The sequence below is a fragment of the Convolutriloba macropyga genome, chromosome 6 (assembly GCF_964194025.1).
Source record: "Convolutriloba macropyga chromosome 6, txConMacr16.3, whole genome shotgun sequence".
Lineage (NCBI taxonomy): Eukaryota > Metazoa > Xenacoelomorpha > Acoela > Convolutidae > Convolutriloba > Convolutriloba macropyga.
The window spans coordinates 29,132,788-29,155,797 of NC_134473.1; the positions used below are offsets into that span (position 1 = coordinate 29,132,788).

Below are 23,010 nucleotides of genomic sequence, written 5' to 3' on the forward strand. Positions count from 1 at the left end.
CAAAAACGATTAGGTTTCAACATCTCAGTGAGCCATCTTGTTCTGTTTATAATGAGACTAAATCACGAGCCATAAAGAAACAAGTAGATAAAGATGCCAAAAACTTCAAACAATTTTACAACATGACACTGTTCAAAGCACTATAAAAATAAGATGCTGGTTAAAAGAACTGTTAATCATCATTTTAATTTTCTTTTAACAACAGCAAGCTGTCTTTATAAAAGGATTACTTAGACACGACAACAAAAAGAAACAAAAAAATCGATTAGGATAGAAATCTTGACAAAATTTTATGAAACTAAATTGTCGAAGCAATCAGTCACAACGTATGAACAAGAGCAGAAAAAAATGGTTTGAATAAACAAAAGTATTTGAGACTTCCAATGAATGAGATTGAGTAACATGGTGGCAAACATGAAAGCAAAAAGGAGACAGAAGAAAAAAAAACTTTTTAAAAATAATTTGAAATTCAGTAAAAGAAAGAGCTAGAAACTGAAATCTTTAACTAGGTTGTGTTTTGCCTCCTGCGGCAATTAAGATCTAATACTATCGGTTATAAGGCGCATAACAACGAAAAGAAAGACAAACATAGGCAAAATAAAAAACCCAAATTTTTGCGCGATAACTGTGTCGCAGCACAAAAAGCATAAACTATTCAACAAAAGCAATTAACATATCCAGAAATACTTTTTTCGAACAATGTGTATTTGTTCAACTTGTTTAACTGGACTTGTGATTAATCTGGTAATTCGACAAGGAAACAAAATGAACTCATAAAAAATGTAATTTTGATCAAAAAATAAGAAAAACTGAAAACGCGTAGTACCAAAATAAAGAAACCAATTGTTGGATATAAAAAAACCGTTACCAACATAAACCTAGAAATCACAGGAAGTCATTTTCTGCCTGCTTTTACTCAGACTACGCTCGAACTTGAAAGATATAATATAAAATAGTGGCAACGTTTAAATGTTCACCAATATTTTCCCGAAACAAAAATATTCAAAGTCGTAATAGACTTCAGATAACAACATAAATAAAATGTTCTTTTATGTTTTCTAAAAACAATTAGATTGTTGATTGGGAACCCTTAGTCATTGGGCAAGAAAAAGTATAAGAAATGAAAGCAAAACGAAAGAAATTCATAGAAATTTAACAAAAATAATTTGTCAGAGCCATAAAACCATGGGCTTCACTCTGAAACAATCTCGTTGGGTCTCATTTATTTTACATAGTATCTGTCATTAATTGAGCCCTGAATGTAAAATTCTTGTCCGCAATTTACATATAAAAATCTTACATAACAGAAATATTTTGAAAAATAAGGTCGCGCGCTTTTAACATCTAAAAACTTTTGTCGTAAGGATCCATAGTGAGATCAAGATCAACCCACATGTCGTTGTTCGTCTAAAAAACACACAATTGTTGAAAAGTCTGCAAAATGGATTAATTCTATACAAAAGTTTTCAGTTTGTCAAAAATAAATAATGCATTTTGTCTAAGTATCGAGTTTGTTTTTTAAAAAATTGGCAAGATTATAATTCCAGAAGACGCTCAAAGCTAGCTGGAGTACAACTAGCTTTTTTCTGAGCTCAACAAGAATCTGGCTGCATTTTTATTGTGCATCTTTTCAACAAATTTGAAGCAAGTGGGCTAAAAAAACCAAATTTGGTCCCATTTTTGACGAAACAAACTCCGAATTTTGAAAATTTTAGCCAAAAAACTCGGATCGAACAATTCAATAACCCTCCTCTATATTTCGAGATAAAATATTCAACACTACAGTTAACAATTTTAACATAATACAGCAAAATTAACAAAATTTGATCAATGTTGACAAAAATTTGGTCAAAAAGTGAAGAAAAGCAGCTGAAATACGTCTAATATTCACAAAACTCTAAAACTCGATAACTTCTTATAAAACACAAAAAACGAAAAAATCTTTCTGATTCCAGTTTTTTTCTAATGATACCACTCACAACTCTCTACGATTATTATATCGATCGGCCAAAATTGACTGAACAAAAAAAACCCATTTGAGTATATAGTTCCTCCCCCTCAAGAGGAATCGGAACAATTAGATAAACTATAATCTATATAGAGAATAAAAATTACAATATTGAGAGTATTGTTCGCTGAATAAAGAAATTGAGAACACAAACAATTGAGCAACAAAAAATTGCGCTTAAGAACAACAAAAAATTGCGAGATCAAAAAAAAATTGATGTTGAGAAGATCTATTAAAGATTTCCGAAGAAAGAAATAGAGATATCAGGACTGTTAACACTTTCCATCCCGGGTCGAAAACGGGTGCTGAATTTTCATTAGAGATGCGGTGAAATACGGCGAAGAAAGACAATTTCACCGCGTATTTCTTACGTCTTTTGTGGTGAATCGCGGTGAATGGTTTATTTTCACCGCGTTCTCGGTATTCTTAAAAAAACCCTTCCATGCATTGGTTCGGACCTCTCACCTCCTGCATGTTGTCAACTTATGCAACTTAAATGCAGTGAATTATTTTTTTCACCACATTGACCGCAATAACCGCAGTTCTTACAAAATTTCACCCAAAAACCTCGACCCGGGATGGGTCTGTCAAACTCGTTTTGATTCCATTTACATCTGTCGCTGCCTCAAAATGTGTAGTTTTGTATCCACTTACAATACAAATAGTCTCAACTGGGCTCTTTCCCATTATAGGCTTGTGATAAGCCCTTCATTAATAGCACCAAACTGGTTATCGAGCTGTCATTATGGGGGATCTGATTTCGCATGTTGCTATAATGGGACAGATCCTAAGTTTCACCACCACTTTGTTATGCACCCCTCCTCCCCATGCCGTTTATGAAGTTGGAAATCATATAGCACGTTACAATATGAAAATATCAAGTGCAATTCGAGGCGTGAATCCTAAACTTCACTCCTGTCACTGATTTCATACATTGTTAGCTGTGTCGAAGCAGAATAGATCCGGAATTTGCAAATAAATGCGAAAACAGAGTAATTCGTTCCACGACAAAAATTTAGTTTTGGCTTGACTTGCATATGATGGAGGTTATCTAGGGTTATTAATATATTTAAGTTCCCCACATTATAGCCCCTCCCATGACATAATTGAGGTAATCAAACAGAGAAGGGCTTCATTTTCTATAGAGCAATCGGCCTATTATGTTTGGAGTCGGAGAGGATTGGGAGGTTGTCCTGGAATGATAAGAAAGAGTCCTATTTTGCATATAAGTTCGGAATTGTTTTTGACGAGTTAACACAAAACTTACCATTTTGAGACACTCTTTAATATAATTAAATAAATAAAAGAAATAAGTCAATAACCTGATTCGGTCCACAAACAGATCCGGATCGGTTCTCCTTCAAAGCAATCAGCGCTTTTCCCACTGCTTTCCTCATTTTCACCTGGCGATTCTGGTATTAATTATCCAGTTACTAACAGTGGCAAATTTCCCACCAAAATCCAATAATCAAAATCAAACAAACCGTTAGAAGCTAATGTAAACAAAGAAAACGTTAATTCAAAACACGAACTTTTGTAGCTCTTTTTGCATTCAAATAAATCTGCTACAATTTCAAATCAGAAAATCAACAAAAATAAATACCAGAGGTAAAATTGGATCCCATTATGTGAAAATAAATATGTGCGGCCTTTTTTGAACGAATATAAAAGCTACAAAATCAGCTTTTGCATTAAAAAATTCTTATAAAATCACTTTCAGACCAAACATTTAGCAGAATAAATGCACAATAAAATTGGACAGCTTCTGGCCGTGTAACAATTTCTTTGAGCGGAAACAAAACAGTTCAAAAATGTTTTCACGGGGTACGCTGTAAGGTTAAAAACGGGAAAGCTATTGGCTATTTTTCATCAATAGAAACGTCTATATTGTGTTATAAATGACAATTATTATCAAATAAATGGAAACAATAAAAGTTTTCACCTTTGGTCCAGGCGAAATGAATAATTGAATAGAAAGCTGTAGGGAAAGTTTTCTTTTTATCGTTTGTAATTGCTTTTAATTTTGGTATGACGTCTTAAGCAAGGCAGCCATTAAAAGATTTTCTTGAAAAAATTCGACCTTTCTAATATAAAGTTTAATTGCAAATGAGATTTAAGCGGTCACTTGTTTCTGAATATCTTATTAAATTTTGCTTAATTTACCTACCAAATTAAAGTTGATACTGAATAATTCCTCCATAACGTAATAAAAGGGTTCGAAATACAAATATACGAAAGCGTCGTAAAGGGAACGAAATATTATATGTCTGAAAGGTGAGATTAAAAAGTAAATAATAAATAAATTTTCAAGTGTTTCTACATTACAAAACTACAATCAATTTCCATTTGAGTAATGTATTTGAACAGGGAAAAGGCGACTAAGGTATGTTTGCGCAATCAGTTCTTTTTGTTTATTAACCCTTGTTACAAATTGAACTCTTGCATATCTCAAGTGCATTTGTTTGTTTGTTTGTTTTCAAAGCGACCACCAGGCTCAAAAATTGTCAACTTAATTTATTGTTTTTGATCACGCTTGATTAAACCCGACGAAAAAACGAGTTAATCAAATGTGAACAAAACAACTCTTCAAACGGACGACAAAAGTTGAAAGTTTTCAGTTTTATTGTTTTAACTGACATGCGTGAATTAAATGATGTCAGAAGCTGACTACTCATGCATGCTAAAGGTGAGTAATAGAAAATTAATTATGAACAAATATGACTTAAATTATAGTGCATGCAAAGTTTGGTGACATTTCGTTTTGATTCTCAGTTTTGTTCGACTTGTATTTTCTTCTGATCATATTTTTAATAAAAACAAATGGATCAGATTAGAATATATAAATAATAATGTGATCACAAGCAAAAAATGTGAGCTCAATAGGCGCTCTTGCGCTTTATAAATTGCAAAACGAATGAACTATGGAACAAAAATTATCATGAAAGGACAAAAATCTGACCACCGGCACGTTTTGCTCGAATCAAATAATGAATTTTAAGAGAATTCAAGAAAGATTTAAATTGTCACTAATTGCTCAAATGAAAAAGTTATTAGAAAAATATTGAATTGGTTATAACTTTATAAGAGCTGTTAAAAAATTCACGCATAAGTCTCTTTTGGCACAAGATGATTCAAAATACTTTAAAGTGATTTGAACAGAGGAAATTGTTTGAAAAATAAAGGAGACTACAACACCTACGCAGAGCAGTAAATTAAGTTCTGTTCGATTTGAAAAGCGGAAGAGATAATATTTAATCGTATATCGTTTTGAGGAAAAAAAAATTATCTGATAAGCTGTTTTTGATAATTAATTTAAGCCAAATTTTGCTATAGCTCATCATTGACTCAAAAATTCTATTTTGACCCTGCATATGGGCGCCTAAAAGGATGCAGAAGCGTAAAATTAGAATCTACAAGCATCTTTGCACAGTTTTGGAAAAGAACTTTGAACTTTTGTATCTTTTCTCCTATTCTTAGCCATGCGATCTATCAGCTTATCTTTAATGATAATTTTTGTTTCAAAAAATAATTTTGAGATTTGATATCTACAAGTTTGACTAATTTTTTGATCCACAATGATATTTTTACCGCATTAAGAACTTATTAGGCAGCTGCATTTCTTTGGTTGTAGTTGTCATAATTTTTATATCTGAAACCTTTTTTATCAAGTTCTTAAATTCTGTATATGAAAGCAATGAATTGTTTCTGATCCCTAACGTTCCCTAACAACAAACATCTCTTCCTATTTCTGTTTCCTATCGTCAAACACAACCAAAAATATTTTGAATTGGTAAATGGATTTGATAAAACTGAACGAAATGATTAAAAAAAATTTTGTTTGTTTTATTTTGGCACAATCTAGTGTTATGCAGAAAAGAAAACGCTAAAGCCATAAATAGGAGAAAATTTCGCAATTTTTCAATTGATTAAATTGAAGTACATTTATTCAAATTATTTTAGATCGCATTTTTTACGACACGTAAAGAGTATCGAAGAAACGTTGAAGTGGTTCGGTTGCTGAAAAAAATGGAAGTTGAGCAAAAAAGACTGTCTTTTTGATCATATTGTTGTTTTTGAGAGAACAAGAACTTGAGGTGTGAAAACAACTCTGTAACTGAGCGAAAGTCTTAATTTCTTAATTGCTTTGGGTTCAAAGTTCCATTCTATATATTGCATTTTTCTATGGGTTGTTTTGATAATTGTTTGAAGGTTCCTTGTAATTAAGGTGAATTTTATTCCAATTTGCATGTTTTGAGCAATTTTGCTGAACTTTAGGCAAACTTCCGACAATTTTGCGATTTGCTTAGTGCCTGAATTAGAGTTTGATATGACGCCGCCTCTTACTAATGAAGTTTTAGATACCAAGAGGTTACAGCTTTGTTGTAATGAAGAGTGTTTTATGTTGAAAAAAATGACAAAAAATTAAAAATCAACTCTTGTTTTTATTTATTTTTTTTGCAGTTAATCGTCTACTATATTTTTTTGCCTATTATGATTTATTTATTGTTTTGCAGGCGTTTTAAGGCTCCTATTTTCCTGATTGAGTTTATCTTTGGCAATATCTGCCCGTGTAATTTGAAAACAAATGGTACAATTTCTTTTTAACAATTTTTTTATCATAAATTTTCATCACAATTCACATTTTTTTCTTCCTATGAGTAGTTTAGGTCAGTACAATTTTTCGAAGGGTTTGTTTTTTTTCTTGGAGTTGGTTCGGGTGTTCTTCCGGTTATGTTCACAAAATTTCAGAACTTTTGGTGTCACATTGGAAAAATGATTTTCGCCAAGCCGAAAGATAAGGTGGTGCGAAAAAGCGAGTGGTTTTGCGACGTGAATTTTTTCACTCCAATTTTAAAGTAGAGCGAGGAAACTGTGTTTGAAAAAAAATTCGTTTTCACGACTTGGAATTTTTTGTTCTCACGCGACAATTTGTCTTTTATTTTTACTCTTTTTTCATTTTTCATCGCTTTTTTTCTAAAGGGTTTTCCCAATCTTTTCTTTGTCCAATTCCACTATTTTGTTTAGTCAACGAAAATTTTTTTCATTGTTGCCAAAGTATGATTATTCATAGAATTTCATCAATAAACCGAAACAATCAATTTAAATTTTCTGTTAAACAAGAATCCAGCTTAGTCTATGAAAAACAAATTGTATGTATTAGGAGAAGGGTGAAAGATTAAGAAAGATTTTACTTTTTTTCCAAATATCAATTAAATAGTTAAAACGCATAATTCAACGAAAATTTTTTGAATTGTGTCAGGACCTGCCCTGCTATGTGTTGTTACTTCCGAAGACGTTCATGGAAAACTGTTCACCTTCTTTTATTTTGACTCAGTAGAAGTTCAAATATGGCCAAATAAGTTCAGTTTTTCTCCCAAATTACTTGAGCATCTCGTATTGGAATTATTTAATCATTATGAGTTTTTGTTTCATATTAGAATTGCTGAATTAATGGTGTATTTTTATTTTATCTACTCCTCTATCAACTAGAAATGGATATTGTCTTCCTCTCAATTACCAGAAGTTCAAAGTTTTGGATGAAACGAATAAAATAAATACATAAACAGTATATCCCTGCCTGTAAGCAAGAAAAATTCTTGTTTTCAAGGCGTCAGCTCATAGCAAAGCAGTTTTTTGTTTTTTTTTCACGTTTTATGCTATATCAATTTTAGGAGCTTGTGTTACCTCAATTTTCAAAATCTATTTCATAGAGTAAGAAGAAATGACAAGAAACGGAAATTATTACTTGATACCTTACCCATTATTGTTTTTATAAACTTCAATTTATCAATTGATTATAATCTCTCTTTATTGTATATCATAGATTACGCGTCTTTTGTTTGTTCTATTGTTGGATCAAAGAAAAGATTTTAAACTTTTTGACATTGAAACAATGAACAATAATAGATCTGAAGTATTACAAATTGTTCTACTTAAATACTGTCTTCTCCAGAATAAGTCAAAGACATTCTAATTGTGATTTTCTGAGGCCTAGAGGTCTAGATATTTTGCCTATACTTGACCAAAATTCAAACTGCATACGCAAAATGAAGAGAATGTGAACATAATATTAATACGCTTCTTGCAATGCTTTAACATTGTAAGTCATGTTGAAATTTCGTAGTACCTTTTAAGGTAACCAGCAGCGGTTGGGTTTTTAGCAGTCTGCAACAAAACTTGAAAAATCTTGCAAGATTGCAAGTTTCAATCAATCTTGCAAGAATTTTGAGAGATTTTCATCCACTTGTTACCACGACGGAAAAGTGATCAAAATATTACTCAGAATTAATTTTTTTAAATGGCAGAGAATGAGTGGTAAACCAAACAAAATTCGAGAAGAAAAAGTTGCAACTTATAATTTAAAATTTAAATTTCAATACAATTTTCCAAAAACAATAAAAAAAGACGAACTGCTAGATATTAGAATTTTGACAAATTGAATCAAATCAATTTTAGTTTGGTAGTAATTCAAAGTCAATCAATGAATTTGAACATATGCTTTTTTATAGCAAATTCTGTATTTAATGTATTTTCCCCTTCCGTTGGTGAGAGGAAATCAAATTCGAATCCTGTCAGTGTTTCTGATGTTAATTGCACACATTCGCCAATGTAATTTGGGAAAAATCGAAAAATGATAAGACAGGAAAATTCGTTCACAAATGGTCAGTTAATTTTGTTGGAAGGTGATGGTAGTTCATTGCTTTCTTCAAACAACGAGATGCATAGTTACAATACATTGTTAAAAAACATTAAAGATGAAATAGAAGATTTAAATCCAGTTTGATAGAACCCAAAAGTTCAGTTATAGAACCCAGAAAAAAAAAGATGTAAGATATGCACAATCCACAAAAAGCAAGAATTTCACTGTGTTCCTATATATTTATCACTTGAATGGAAAAAAGTGGTAAAAGAATTTGAAGTAACATTGAAGTATCGATTAAAGTATCGACTAATTTGAAAATTATTATGGTCCTGGAATCGCGCTAACTTGACTTCTGATCAGAACCATTTGAGTAAACTTTAAAAATTGGCATCCAATACTGCAGGCTTTGAAACAAAACCGCCAATTTTAAACAAAAAGACTATTAGAGGTAATTTAAACCACCACATAGTAATTTTGAAAGCACAATTGAAAGGTTAAAAGCGTGGTAAAACGAACACCGGGCATTCTAGAAAAACGATGTTTTCAAGTTTGCGCCAAAAATTTAGTTAAGTTTTTCATTGTTACCAAAGTATGATTATTCATAGAATTTCATCAATAAACCGAAACAATCAAGTTTAATTTTCTGTTAAACAAGAATCCAGCTTAGTCTATGAAAAACAAATTGTATGTATTAGGAGAAGGGTGAAAGATTAAGAAAGATTTTACTTTTTTTCCAAATATCACTTAAATAGTTAAAACGCATAATTCAACGAAAATTTTTTGAATTGTGTCAGGACCTGCCCTGCTATGTGTTGTTACTTCCGAAGACGTTCATGGAAAACTGTTCACCTTCTTTTATTTTGACTCAGTAGAAGTTCAAATATGGCCAAATAAGTTCAGTTTTTCTCCCAAATTACTTGAGCATCTCGTATTTGAATTATTTAATCATTATGAGTTTTTGTTTCATATTAGAATTGCTGAATTAATGGTGTATTTTTATTTTATCTACTCCTCTATCAACTAGAAATGGATATTGTCTTCCTCTCAATTACCAGAAGTTCAAAGTTTTGGATGAAACGAATAAAATAAATACATAAACAGTATATCCCTGCCTGTAAGCAAGAAAAATTCTTGTTTTCAAGGCGTCAGCTCATAGCAAAGCAGTTTTTTGTTTTTTTTTCACGTTTTATGCTATATCAATTTTAGGAGCTTGTGTTACCTCAATTTTCAAAATCTATTTCACAGAGTAAGAAGAAATGACAAGAAACGGAAATTATTACTTGATACCTTACCCATTATTGTTTTTATAAACTTCAATTTATCAATTGATTATAATCTCTCTTTATTGTATATCATAGATTACGCGTCTTTTGTTTGTTCTATTGTTGGATCAAAGAAAAGATTTTAAACTTTTTGACATTGAAACAATGAACAATAATAGATCTGAAGTATTACAAATTGTTCTACTTAAATACCGTCTTCTCCAGAATAAGTCAAAGACATTCTAATCGTGATTTTCTGAGGCCTAGAGGTCTAGATATTTTGACTATACTTGACCAAAATTCAAACTGCATACGCAAAATGAAGAGAATGTGAACATAATATTAATACGCTTCTTGCAATGTTTTAACATTGTAAGTCATGCTGAAATTTCGTAGTACCTTTTAAGGTAACCAGCAGCGGTTGGGTTTTTAGCATTCTGCAACAAAACTTGAAAAATCTTGCAAGATTGCAAGTTTCAAATAATCTTGCAAGAATTTTGAGAGATTTTCATCCACTTGTTACCACGACGGAAAAGTGATCAAAATATTACTCAGAAATAATTTTTTTAAATGGCAGAGAATGAAAGGTAAACCAAACAAAATTCGAGAAGAAAAGGTTGCAACTTAATTTAAAATTTAAATTTCAAAATAATTTTCCAAAAACAATAAAAAAGACGAACCGCTAGATATTAGAATTTTGACAATTTGAATCAAAGCAATGTTAGTTTGGTAGTAATTCAAAATCAATCAATGAATTTGAACATATGCTTTTTTATAGCAAATTCTGTATTTAATGTATTTTCCCCTTCCGTTGGTGAGAGGAAATCAAATTCGAATCCTGTCAGTGTTTCTGATGTTAATTGCACACATTCGCCAATGTAATTTGGGAAAAATCGAAAATTGATAAGACTAGGAAAATTCGTTCACAAATGGTCAGTTAATTTTATTGGAAGGTGATGGTAGTTCATTGCTTTCTTCAAACAACGAGATGCATAGTTACAATACATTGGTAAAAAGCATTAAAGATGAAATAGAAGATTTAAATCCAGTTTAATAGAACCCAAAAGTTCAGTTATAGAACCCAGAAAAAAAAAGATGTAAGATATGCACAATCCACAAAAAGCAAGAATTTCACTGTGTTCCTATATATTTATCACTTGAATGGAAAAAAAGTGGTAAAAGAATTTGAAGTAACATTGAAGTATCGATTAAAGTATCGATTAATTTGAATATTATTATGGTCCTGGAATCGCGCTAGCTTGACTTCTGATCAGAACCATTTGAGTAAACTTTAAAAATTGGAATCCAATACTGCAGGCTTTGAAACAAAACCGCCAATTTTAAACAAAAAGACTATTAGAGGTAATTTAAACCACCACATAGTAATATTGAAAGCACAATTGAAAGGTTAAAAGCGTGGTAAAACGAACAACGGGCATTCTAGAAAAACGATGTTTTCAAGTTTGCGCCAAAAATTGAGTTAAGTTTTTCATTGTTACCAAAGTATGATTATTCATAGAATTTCATCAATAAACCGAAACAATCAAATTCAATTTTCTGTTAAACAAGAATCCAGCTTAGTCTATGAAAAACAAATTGTATGTATTAGGAGAAGGGTGAAAGATTAAGAAAGATTTTACTTTTTTTTCCAAATATCAATTAAATAGTTAAAACGCATAATCCAGCTCACACCCAAAAATATATCTCTAAAAAAATGAAACAAACACAATTTGGCAAAAGAACACCAAAAAATTGAACTCCTTGTACTTTGTGTTAAAAATTGATAACATATGTGCAAATATTGTTGTATCGTTCAAAAATTCTCAAATCTTTTTGCGTGAATAGCAAAATTTCTGCCAATTTAATAAAATTTATTGTTTTCGTATGCTAAAAATTTGCTGGTTCCAATAATTTAACCCATTAAATTTAGAAACATTTTTTGTTTTCTTTGCGACCGCATTTAAAGTTAGTATATCTTAGTGAAAAGCAGGTTTTGGTCATTTCAACGGAGAAAAATTCTTCAGTCCCCATGAACAGTTTATATCTTTGGTTGCATTATCTTTTAGAAATAAACAGGTTTTTAAAGCAGATTGTATTAGGCAAGAAAAAATTTTTATGTTAATTAACATTTCATTGGATAATGCAGGGGACTAAGTGTGTTTTCAATTGAGCTTAATTTCAGTCAAATAGACAAATATCACCTTCAATTTGCGTTTTTAAAACCACATTTTACAATTTTACGCTCCTTTTACAAATTCTAAATCCCAAAGATGTTGAGGGGATATCAAATAAGGTTTGTTTTTTATTAAGGTATCAAATACCAAAGCAATGTTAGCTTTGCTAAGTTGAAAATACATCAAATAAAGTTTTTCATCAAATAAGGTTTTGTTTTAATACCGTCCTACATATTCAATGTTAAACTGAACAAAAACATGCAGCTAATTCATGTGTGACTTTCACTATAACTTATTCTTTATGCAAACTAAAACTACGAAAAACGAAGAGTACCCTTCATTTTTATGTTTAAGTAAAGATTACTTGTATAAAACTTTTCAGATAAAGTTGGTCTCTGGTCTAATTGTGGGTTGTTGCTGGAAATTTTAATCGCAAAAAAACAAACACAGACACACACAAACAAAATTATACACCAAAACCATCTTTATCCAGGAGAAAAAGAAGTTTAATAGCTTATTTTAACTGAAACTTAAAATTGAAAGACAATGTTTTTGTTTTTTGTTGTTGTTGTGGTTTAAAAAGAGAAAAAGTGCAATATTTTATTGGAAAAAAATCAAAGTGAGAGAGAGACAGAGGTTAAACAATTTTCCAAAATTTGAGATTTTAGCGGTTCATTCATAAAAGCCACTTTTCCAGGTAAAGGCAAGTCAAAAACTCATTTTTACAAGTGAAGCTTTCAATCTGTTGTTATGTTTTTCCAATAGACAAGCTGATATTATGTTTTTGTTTAAAATTTGACTTTGAACAGATGCTTTTTCCCCTTTCTTCCTTCTCTAACATAACGGGATTCAGTTTAGATATGCTGGGTAAAATGAATGAATTCATGCATATAGTGACAACCGTTTATATCGCTTAGAAAACTAATTTTCGTGTTTATATAAAGATTCAACAATTTCAATAATTTTTTGGTTAATTTTTGCATCACAATCGAGTTTTGAAGTCATTCAAAATCGTTTGCATTACGAAATAAACAAAAACATTGACAAAAAACCAACTCCTATGTTCCATGGTCCCCTTAAACAGTTATTTTCCAATTATTGTTTGAATAAAAATTCAAAAGAGTGGATGATAAATGGATTTAACTGAACTTTACGAACTCAAAATTTTATGTTAAAAATTCACTTAAAAGCAAAAGAACTCAATCGTCTTATAATTTTAGAGCTTTTTAAAAAAAATGCAAATTTTTTTCGAAGCTGGTTTTATAGAACTCTGTTGCATGATTTTTTGTATATTTTTTGTTCGAGTTCAAAAAGATCATCCCTGATCTGTTGTCGGACAGACTGGTAATAGTACAAGACAGTGGCAGAAAAGCAATTTAGTAAAAAAAGTCTGTTAATCAATAATATAAACCATCATAATAACATAGTTCCATTAATTACAATTACATGAATTGTATAAATAGGGTAATTTAATTTTTAAGCTGATTTTGTTTTCGCTTCTGGCCGAGTTTTTGGTGCTAATTCAACGAATGGTATTCGATTGTAATGTAGATAGAACTCTTTAATAAGTGTTTATGCAAACTATCAAAAAAAGGCTTTTTAGAAACAAAATGCCAGGGAAGATATATTAACCTCAGAAAGTGGTATATGGAAAGAAAGAAGATCTCACAGTATCATAATAATGCTCACTAAAAAGATCGTTTTGTTGTGCAATTTGAAATGGTTTTTAATGGCGCAGGTTAATTGACAGCTGAGCAATTTCTTTTTAGCTTAGCACAGTGATTTTGACCTACTATCATGTAATTAAGCTTGCAAAAAGGGGATACTTAGGAATATGAAGGTTATTATCTCCTCAAAACAGATCAACTGTAAAGCAAGTTTTTGATGTGTCCTCGACATGAAAATTTGAGAGCTGAAAACAACGATTAAGATTGAGATCTAAGATGGTTGCGCTTTTTGTTCGTGCTTTCTTCTCTTTCTCTTTCTCTTTCTCTCTCTCTCTCTCTCTCTCTCTCTCTCTCTCTCTCTCTCTCTCTCTCTCTTTCTCTCTCTCTTTCTCTCTCTCTTTCTCTCTCTCTCTCTCTCTCTCTCTCTCTCCTTCTCGCTCTCACTCTCTTCCTCTCTCCCGCCGTCTCTTTTTCTCTCTCTATATATTATATATATATATATATATATATATATATATATATATATATATACAGAATAATATCATGCGGTCTTGTTATTAACAGATAACAGAACCGCAGGGGAGAAAAATATTTTCGATGACTGTGAATAATGTGATTTTACTTATGATTTACATATTCTACTGTAACTCTCATAAAATTTCTGGCTGCTTGGTATTAAAAAAATATTATTTGTATTCAATTCCATAGTTTCTTCAAGTTTTGAAACCTTACACTTCAGTAAGGAACTATTTCTAGAAATTAGGTGGTTAATTAACAGCTATCAGAAACCAGAGTTTTTGCATCTTTTAGCCAGAAGGTATGCAATGAAACGAGTCTTTTTTCTGCGAATCACATATTATGTTTAGGAAAAAAATTTGTTTTTATTTTTTAGATTTTCCTATACTGTAATATGCTCAAAGTACAATTTGATGTCAAAAATAGTTTGTCCGGCCATCGTCAAATTAACTATAACAAGCAGGTTTCATTTTTAGAGAGAAACAAGAGAACAAATAGCAATCGGTATTTTGTTTTATAAATTGACATCTACAGGTACATAGACAGAAAACCATCTAAGGTTGCGAGAAAAATTTTTTCAAAAGAAATTTTTTTAGTTAGGACAAAATGATTGAACTGTTATTCCAATTCATTTGTGGTCTTCTATCTGTTTTTTAACAGCACTGCAAAAATTGTTAAATGTTCCTGTGTTCCTGGTACTTTTCGTTGTGCAACGAGATCTAATTTCTGTCATGACTTGGCCGCAGACTTGCAAATTATTTTGGCTAAGTTGCATTCCGTTCTGTAGAACCATTTTCAGGATCGCATTTCAAGTAGATACAAAACCAAGAAATAAATTTTTCATGTAATTGTGAAATTTTCAAAGCGCTGAAGATTTTTCTAAATTTTTCGAAGATGGTCCTGAAAAAAAAACAGTAAAAAGGTGTGTGTATGTGTGTGTGTGTGTGTGTGTGTGTGTGTGTGTGTGTGTGTGTATGTGTGTGTGTGAGTGTGTGTGTGTGTGTGAGTGTGTGTGTGTGTGTGTGTCTGTGTGTGTGTGTCTCTCTCTCTCTAACTCTCTCTCTCTCTCTCGGTGTGTGTGTGTGTGTGTGTGTGTGTGTGTGTGTGTGGGCGTGTGTTTGTGTGCCGTGAGTGTGTGTGTGTGTGTTTCTGCGTGATGTGTGAGTGTTTTGTGTGTGCAATCGCACCCGAGAAAGAGCAGAAAATGACGTATTCGTGATTACGATTTCCCAATAAAAATTGTGAGGAAGAATACGCTTGCAAATCTTTAATGTATCTGCATCTGGGAGACGGGAAATAAAACAATATATACACGCCTCACAACTCACATGTAAAATCATGAAGTGCAAAGAAGAGGCCTTCATGAATTTTGGATCTGATACATGTAAGATTAGATTAGATTATTCTAACAGGAGATAGAAACAAAGCAGCATCGCGACATCAAATGTTTAATTCAACATGTCCTTAAATATTTATGACAATGAAAAGACCACAAACCAGAGAAGTTGAGTTATAATTTCATTAGTCTTGTTTTCTTTTATGTACCAGTAGTCAAAAGCAATTGAGAAACGCGGACTTACGTCTCCTTTTTCGCCACTTCTACTCTATTCTTGCTGACGCATGTTCATAATAAGCTCAGAATTCTGCTCTGAATATTACTATGAAATGGCTATGAAGTGCCATGCAGAACTTTGGCCATAGAAAAAAACCAGAATGAAATTTTCATGATTCAGTACTGAAATATTATGACTCGTAGATCCAGGGTGCTAGAGCAGTATATGATGGCAAAACATAATTTATAACAGGGCAACAGAACCCCGAACATTAAAATTAGCTATTTTAAGCACACCTCATGTGCCTCTTGTGTATCTGATCCAATTTTTAATTGGATAGAGCTACAAGTTAACAGCAAATATTTGTCAAAACTTAGGCGCAGTTGAGCTACCGACTCTCGATCACATTGTGGTGTTCTTGATGATAGGATTTTATAAATAACATTAAGATGAATCAATTAGGATTAAAAAATTATAGAGTTATTAGTACAACAAAAAAAATATCCCGAGGATTACACCCTTCTAGTAATAAAAAATGGTGCACAACAATTCAAGTAGCCTAGTTTTTTTTCAAGAAATAGTTTACTCGAAGCAAGCAACTGTTTCGTGGAAAAAAGCGTAAAAAAATATGTTTTTCCAATTTTGCTCTCTTACTTCATTTCTTAGACTTGGTTGTTGTTGCACAAGAACTTGATCTCATCTCTCCAAAAACATTAGTGAACATATTTAAAAAGTCACCGAATTCTCCGAACATCACAATTCTAATCGTAATGAATATTAAGCCCCCCTGTATTTTATTACGTCATAAAGCTACATGTCTATTATATGTATAGACATATAGCCTAGTAAAGTAATACCAATTCAAAGCTTCCGCTAAACCCGGATTGATCACCATAAATGTTTCTCGGAAACAATGAGTAAGACGTGTATAGATGTACGGCTTCTTTGATACCATACAAAAAAGACCATACAAAAATTTAAAGGTGATCGTAAATGACGTCTTTTGGATCACGCAGTACAACAAATATACATAGTAGTTGCCATTGGCCTTCTACAAGAAAAAAAAGTTTAGCTACCGCATTTGCCTTGATGTGCTTTAGTTACTGAAACTTACATTATTATTGTTAAACCATGGAAAGGATTTTTTGATTAGGACCACAGTTTCAATCAAATTGTTTCTGCTGAACATAGACATGAAGCTCAGATTCTCTTCGGAAAATTTCTGGAATGTTCTTCTAGAATAGGCCTTAAACCCTCGTGATTAAGGAGGAGAAGCTCATTTTGGCAATCACTTTCGCAGAGACTGCAAAATTTTTGCAGTTGTGTAAAATGCCCTCCACTCCAGCATAAAGCTATGTTGAAAACAGAAAGATGAAACATCGAAAATTCATTGCCATTTTTTTCTTAAAAAAAACAAAAATTCCACGGATGAGAAACCTCTGACTTTAACTGGATCATAGAAAATCCATTAATGGGATTTCACTGGGCCAGAGAATAATCTTTGATGGTTTTCACTTGGCGATAGAAATTCCATCGATGGGATTTTGCTGAACTGTAGAAGTTATCGATGGATAACCTCTGAATTAAAATTGATCACAGACAATTCGTCAATGGGATTTCATGGGGTGATAGAAAATCCTCGACAAGATTTCATCGGAGTATAGAAAATCCATGGATCGGATTTCACTAGGTCAGTGAAAATTTACAATGCGATTTCAGTGAGACATAGAAAACCCATCGACGGGAATTCTCTCATTTTAACCTTATCATAGATAAACCATCGATGAGACACCACTGGTTATAGAAAATGCATTGACGAGAATTCAATATCTCGTTCAAAATACATCAGTGGAACTTCACTGGGTCATAGTAAATATACATTGATATGCTCATAGTTAATATTTTCGACAATACACATAGGTCTTAGAAGGATGCTGTCAAAGTTTCTAAAGTTCAATTTCAGTAAATCAAATTCTACAAAATAAATCATCCCAAACAAAACGTAGAAATTGACAGCCAATCACTTGCGCATGAATGTTTGGGCTGTTGTTTAGGGTCATTTTTCTTGAGTTCGCTTTGTCGTTGAGTGACTCCAAAATTTTTTGCACGACCAGTTTTGAAGATGAAAAGCTGCTTTGAAGAAACTGCGTAAGTCGTACTTTGAAGCATTATTGTTTTCCAATGATTCTTTCAAATACAAAATAGCTCTCAATATAGAAACTGCAATTCCGCTGAACACAACAGTGCTTCTTTTAAAGGCAATTGATTACTGCGACTGAAAATGGGCCTATTATTTTTTAACCAAAGCCGAAAAGCGATATTTGAGTCGAAAAATGTTTTTTCTTAAGAAGAAGCAAACACACACACACAGACACACCCGCAGACACACACACACAGACTCTCTCTCACACACACAAGGAGGTTTCCGCTGATTTGCTTCAGTTCGTGAAGTATTTCGTTCTGATTACAAATTGCAACTACTTCTATTTGATGCAATTAGGTTAGGCAGTCTTTATTTTTGAAGAACAAATAGTTGCATATTTCTTTTCATAAGAAAAATTTCTGAGATCTCTCTTTTCTTGATGTTGTTTGGTGATTCTTAATGTCAACACAGTAAAAAAGTTACGTTAAATCTAGTCTTTTTCAAATACGTTTATAAAATAAAATAGGTCTTCTTTTGTCAGTTGAGAGTTTTTTCTTGAGTTTTGCATCTAATTGAGAAAAAATTTCAGAAGCTTCATAATTGAAATTAAATCATCCACTGGAACCACTTGCTTTCGAACGAATTTTCTACTGCTTTTGAACGGTTTTTGTGTCGCTTAGTGTCTTCTTTAAAGAAATTTACCAAGTTCTTTTTTAGATGATCTGTTTCACGTTTTCGGTTTAATTCATTAAAACCTGGTTGTGACACATCGTAAATTGAGCCGTCCTGTTGAAGCGCTCAATTGATATTCAACCCAAATTTCTAACGCAAACCAATCACCCTCTTGTCGTTAGAGAAAAAAATCTCAAAAAGTTAGCAATACTAGTTTGCTACACTAAATGAGTTTTATTGAGATCATCTAGTGACACAAGATTCGGAGATCAAATTTAGCAAGCACTTTTGTAAGTCAATTAAGGCTAACTGCGTCCTGTACTCAAGAACCTAATTGTAAAAAAATTTATTATATCGTTTTTTTCTTCTTAGGTCAGTCACAACCCATTTTATTAAGGTTGTTTGAACGACGAAAGTTGCGAATTGTGTTCCTATTTTGTGGTCCAAGGGGCGTTATAACTAATGGCCAACGACGATACCGACTTTCATCAACTTTAATTTTTCATTGGGCAGCTATTTCAAGTGATTGAAGCGCCGCTTCCTTTTGTTGTAGCCCTAATACGTGTTTCCCAATATGACCAATGGGTTTGCAAACGCTTCGGTTGAATGCATTTTTTAAGGTAGTCCTCCATCTTTGAATGAGAACAACAAATTCTGTCTTTAGATTCTTTGTTCCCTGTATGTCAGCTATGTTTAGAGTAACTTCGCTGCCTTTGGTTCGTAAATTTTTTTATCAGACTTTGCTCGATTAATGAATCTACTGGTCCACGATCGGGGACAATATATGTGCTCAGGTGGTTGCTACCGCTCTTTATTGAGATGGAAATTATCTGAAGGAAGCTGGTAATGTTGTTACTTTGCTTTACTGTTGCCAAGCTTAAGTTGACTGCGTGTTTATACTGAGTGTTGATAGCTCCCGTGTTTTTTGGTTCCCTTAGTGTACCATTTAGTTTTGCTTCTTATTACATTTATACCGCCCACATTGAAAGTACTATCTTCGATTGCATGTTCTTTATCCAGAAATTCGGATGAAAATCGGTGCTTCTTGACTGCTACATACCCATCACTCTGATTGAAATTCTTTAACATTTGTCTGTTCCGACTTTTCTAGTGCCATCAGCTTGTGGAAAATGATGGCTTTGCTTTTGCATCTTTTTATAGCGTTTGTACTCGCATTGCAATTTGATGTTTTTGAGAACCGTTTGCCTCTATTCGTATTTAGTCTTTATTGCTCCATTTGTTGTTTTTTGAACGCTGAATACTCTTCGTGTCAACAAAAGTCATTGTTGATAGCCAATTTTCAAACATAATAAGATAAGAATACGGTTAAATTATACTAGACATAAAATCACCCCTCCTGTTTGAGAACTTGATGTATTTTATCTACTGCTATATGCAGTTTTGAAATTGATAGCATACTGCTAGTCTTTCTGTACCCTTCAGACAAAATGACAAATTTAGAAATAGCAAAACAAAAATGATCAGAAGTGATGAGTTGCGAATCTTCACTGAACTTGCTTTGCGATTGCTCTCCAACTGCGCGTCGAGGTTCACTTGTGGTCTGCGAAATAACCCCACTAAAATTCTCTAGACAGCGTCTCAAGACTATTCAAAATTGACAATTCTATGTATAGCTGATTTTGCTTTGCCTGTCACTAGAGCCTTCAAACAGACCAGCTTCTCTGAGTCATGGTTTGTTCGTTGATCCACTGTAGCCATGAACATCGTGGTACACCTGGGCTACTTGAGATCAATCAAATCGAATTTGCACAACTTTAGCTTCAGCATGTTTCTGCTACCTGAAAATCCACCAGTGATTGAGTTCAAGGTTTAGCTTCCTGGTCTTCGACATTTGATAAGCTTTCGCTTGAACTTCGATATCGCGAGAATTTTTTTTCCTCTTTACTTAAGGTGTAGCTCTGACGCAGTCTTTTTGGTCTACTTGGAGTGAGAAATGTTGTCATTTCTATTGGCCCAATCCGAAACATATATTTCCTGGGGTCCAGTTGAGGGCTGATTTGGCCCACGCACTGGTTGACTGAGAGCAAAGACCATTCTATTTCTCCTTTCACTTTCAGCGCTAGTTTCCTTTGTTCAATACTTTTTTTGAGTAGCAAAATTGTTAAGTTTATTTAAAAATTTGACATCATGTTCTTTTTTGATTTTCACGTTTTTGCTTACCTGAGGAAACATTTTGGTATCATGGCTGTTTGCTACTGACCTGTTTTGTTATATTTGAATCGCAGAATTGATTGCCAGTTGTTGCTATAACTCCTACCGTCAATCAGTGCTTGACTTGATTTGCTTTTTTCTGCAATCATTGGTCGTTGCCTGATTTTGCTTACTTTTAAATTTAAATGAACGCCCAAATCTGCTCTGCAAACGCTGTTTGCTTTAGTTGGTCTTCAATGGGGTTTGATTGAGGTGATAGCTTCTTTCGAAGCTTTTTGGGTTTCAGGAATTCCGTCCTCGAATAGCAGTTTGTTTATCTGGTCTGAAATTTCTGATCATATTAGTTAGCTGTTGCCGGAAACTGTCGGTGATGATTTTGTTGCAAATGTTCGATTGCTGTCCTCTTTTGCTTTTTATTTTAATCAGTTTTGGCCCTTTGATCTCTTTTTTGATTTGCAATTCACTGTTTGCCTCAACAATTTTTCGCTGTTGATTCGTTCGATTTTTGTTAGTTGGTGCTTTTGCTACTCTGTTCAACAGATTGGCTTCCACTCTGGGTCGGTGGATCAAATAAAAAGGCTGCTCTACTATCAATAACAAGGATATCTTCACAACGCTCACTTCGTTTAATAGGTTTCAAATATTTCCAGATACAACGTTTATGCAATAAATTTTTTTTAAAATTTGATAAAAAATCATTATCTGAATGTTATGATATAAAATTATTATCTGAACAGAATGTTACTTTTGCAATACTTTATTTTCAAGTAACCCCAATTGTTAATTGTTCATCTTTGTTGAGTAAGCAATCGTTTGGCTTGAATAATCAAATAATTCTGATTTTCGTTATTGAACCTATAGCAAAACACTAAATTTTACTTGATTGTGTTCTGGTCATTAAATCCTAAGCATCCTAAACTTAACGTGCTCAAGTAGGCTTTTTACTTTAATTGAAAATATATTCTTAGCTTCAATTTTTCCGATAAATTTGACTTTCATTTCTCTAACAATGAAAAACCTAGAATCAACCTAGCCAATTGGTAAAGGAATAATTAGAAAACAAGGAAAAACTTGTTGTTGGCTTCTTTCGAAAAAATTCGTTACTATTTTTGTGCTAAGATACAGTTTCAAGATATCGCTAAACACGTATTTTGAAAAAGTATTGTTTAATATCATCTAACAGGAAAAATTTAGCTTACGAAACTGAAATTTTTTTTATTTAAATTCGAGCAGTTGTATGCTCAAGTACCCTTCTGTATTCATTTTAAGCATTAAAACAATGTTTTTATATCTAAAAAAAAACGTAATTGCCAGCTACAGAATTGTTGAGAATCTTTTAGGGTATCAAACAGATTATCTAAAAAGCATCAAGAGTTTTGAATGTGGTTAGCCAGGTACTTATGACGTGTGGTTCAAAGCAATCAGATGATCAGAGCTGAGTTATTAGATGTCTAAAAGAGCTAAATGTTTAGATTTATTTGGAAATTTACGCTTTTAAATTTACATGAACGTCCAAATCTGCTCTACAATCGCTGTTTGCTTTGGGTGGTCTTCAATTGGGTGTGGTTGAGGTGATAGGTTGTTTCGAAGCTTTATAGGTTTAAGGAATTCCGTCCTCGAATAGCAGTTTGTTTATCTGGTCTGAAATTTCTGATCATAATAGTTAGCTGTTGCCGGAAACTGTCGGTGGTAATTTTGTTGCAAATGATTGGTTGCTGTCCTCTTTTGCTTTTTATTCATTTCAACCAAGTTTGGCTCTTTGATCTCTCTTAAGATTTGCAATTCACTATTTGCCTCAACAATTTTTTTTGCTTTTGATTCGTTCGATTTCTGTTAGTTGGTGCTTTTGCCACTCTGTTCAATAGATTGGACAGCAGTTTGCCTTCCACTGTGGGTCGGTGGATCAAATAAAAAGGCTGCTCTGCTATCAATAAAAAGGATATCTTCAGAACGCTCACTTCATTTAATAGTTTTTGAATGTTTCCAGATACAACGTTTTTGCAATAAATTTTTTAAATAAAATTTGATATAAAATTATTTTCTGAATATTATGATATAAAATTTTATCTGAAATTTCAATCAACCCCAATTGTTAATTGTTCATCTTTGTTGAGTAAACAATAGTTTGGCTTGCATAATCAAAGAATTCAGATTTTCGTTATTCAACCTATAGCAAAACACTAAATTTTTCTTGATTTTG

At 32.5% G+C, this 23,010-nt stretch overlaps 1 protein-coding gene across 2 annotated transcripts in view; it reads right to left on the reverse strand.

Annotated features, from left to right (window-relative positions):
- LOC142341612 (transient receptor potential cation channel subfamily A member 1-like) overlaps nt 1-4,658 on the reverse strand; it is a 99,671-nt gene extending 95,013 nt beyond the window's left edge. Inside the window, exon 1 of one of the 2 annotated variants that reach the window (XM_075392699.1) lies at nt 3,331-4,658. In XM_075392699.1, the coding sequence (XP_075248814.1) occupies nt 3,331-3,405 (75 nt within the window). In that variant the 5' untranslated portion in view covers nt 3,406-4,658. The remainder of the gene's footprint in view (nt 1-3,330) is intronic. The other variant, XM_075392698.1, reaches the window with a different exon arrangement.
- Between the last annotated feature and the right edge of the window lie 18,352 nt (nt 4,659-23,010).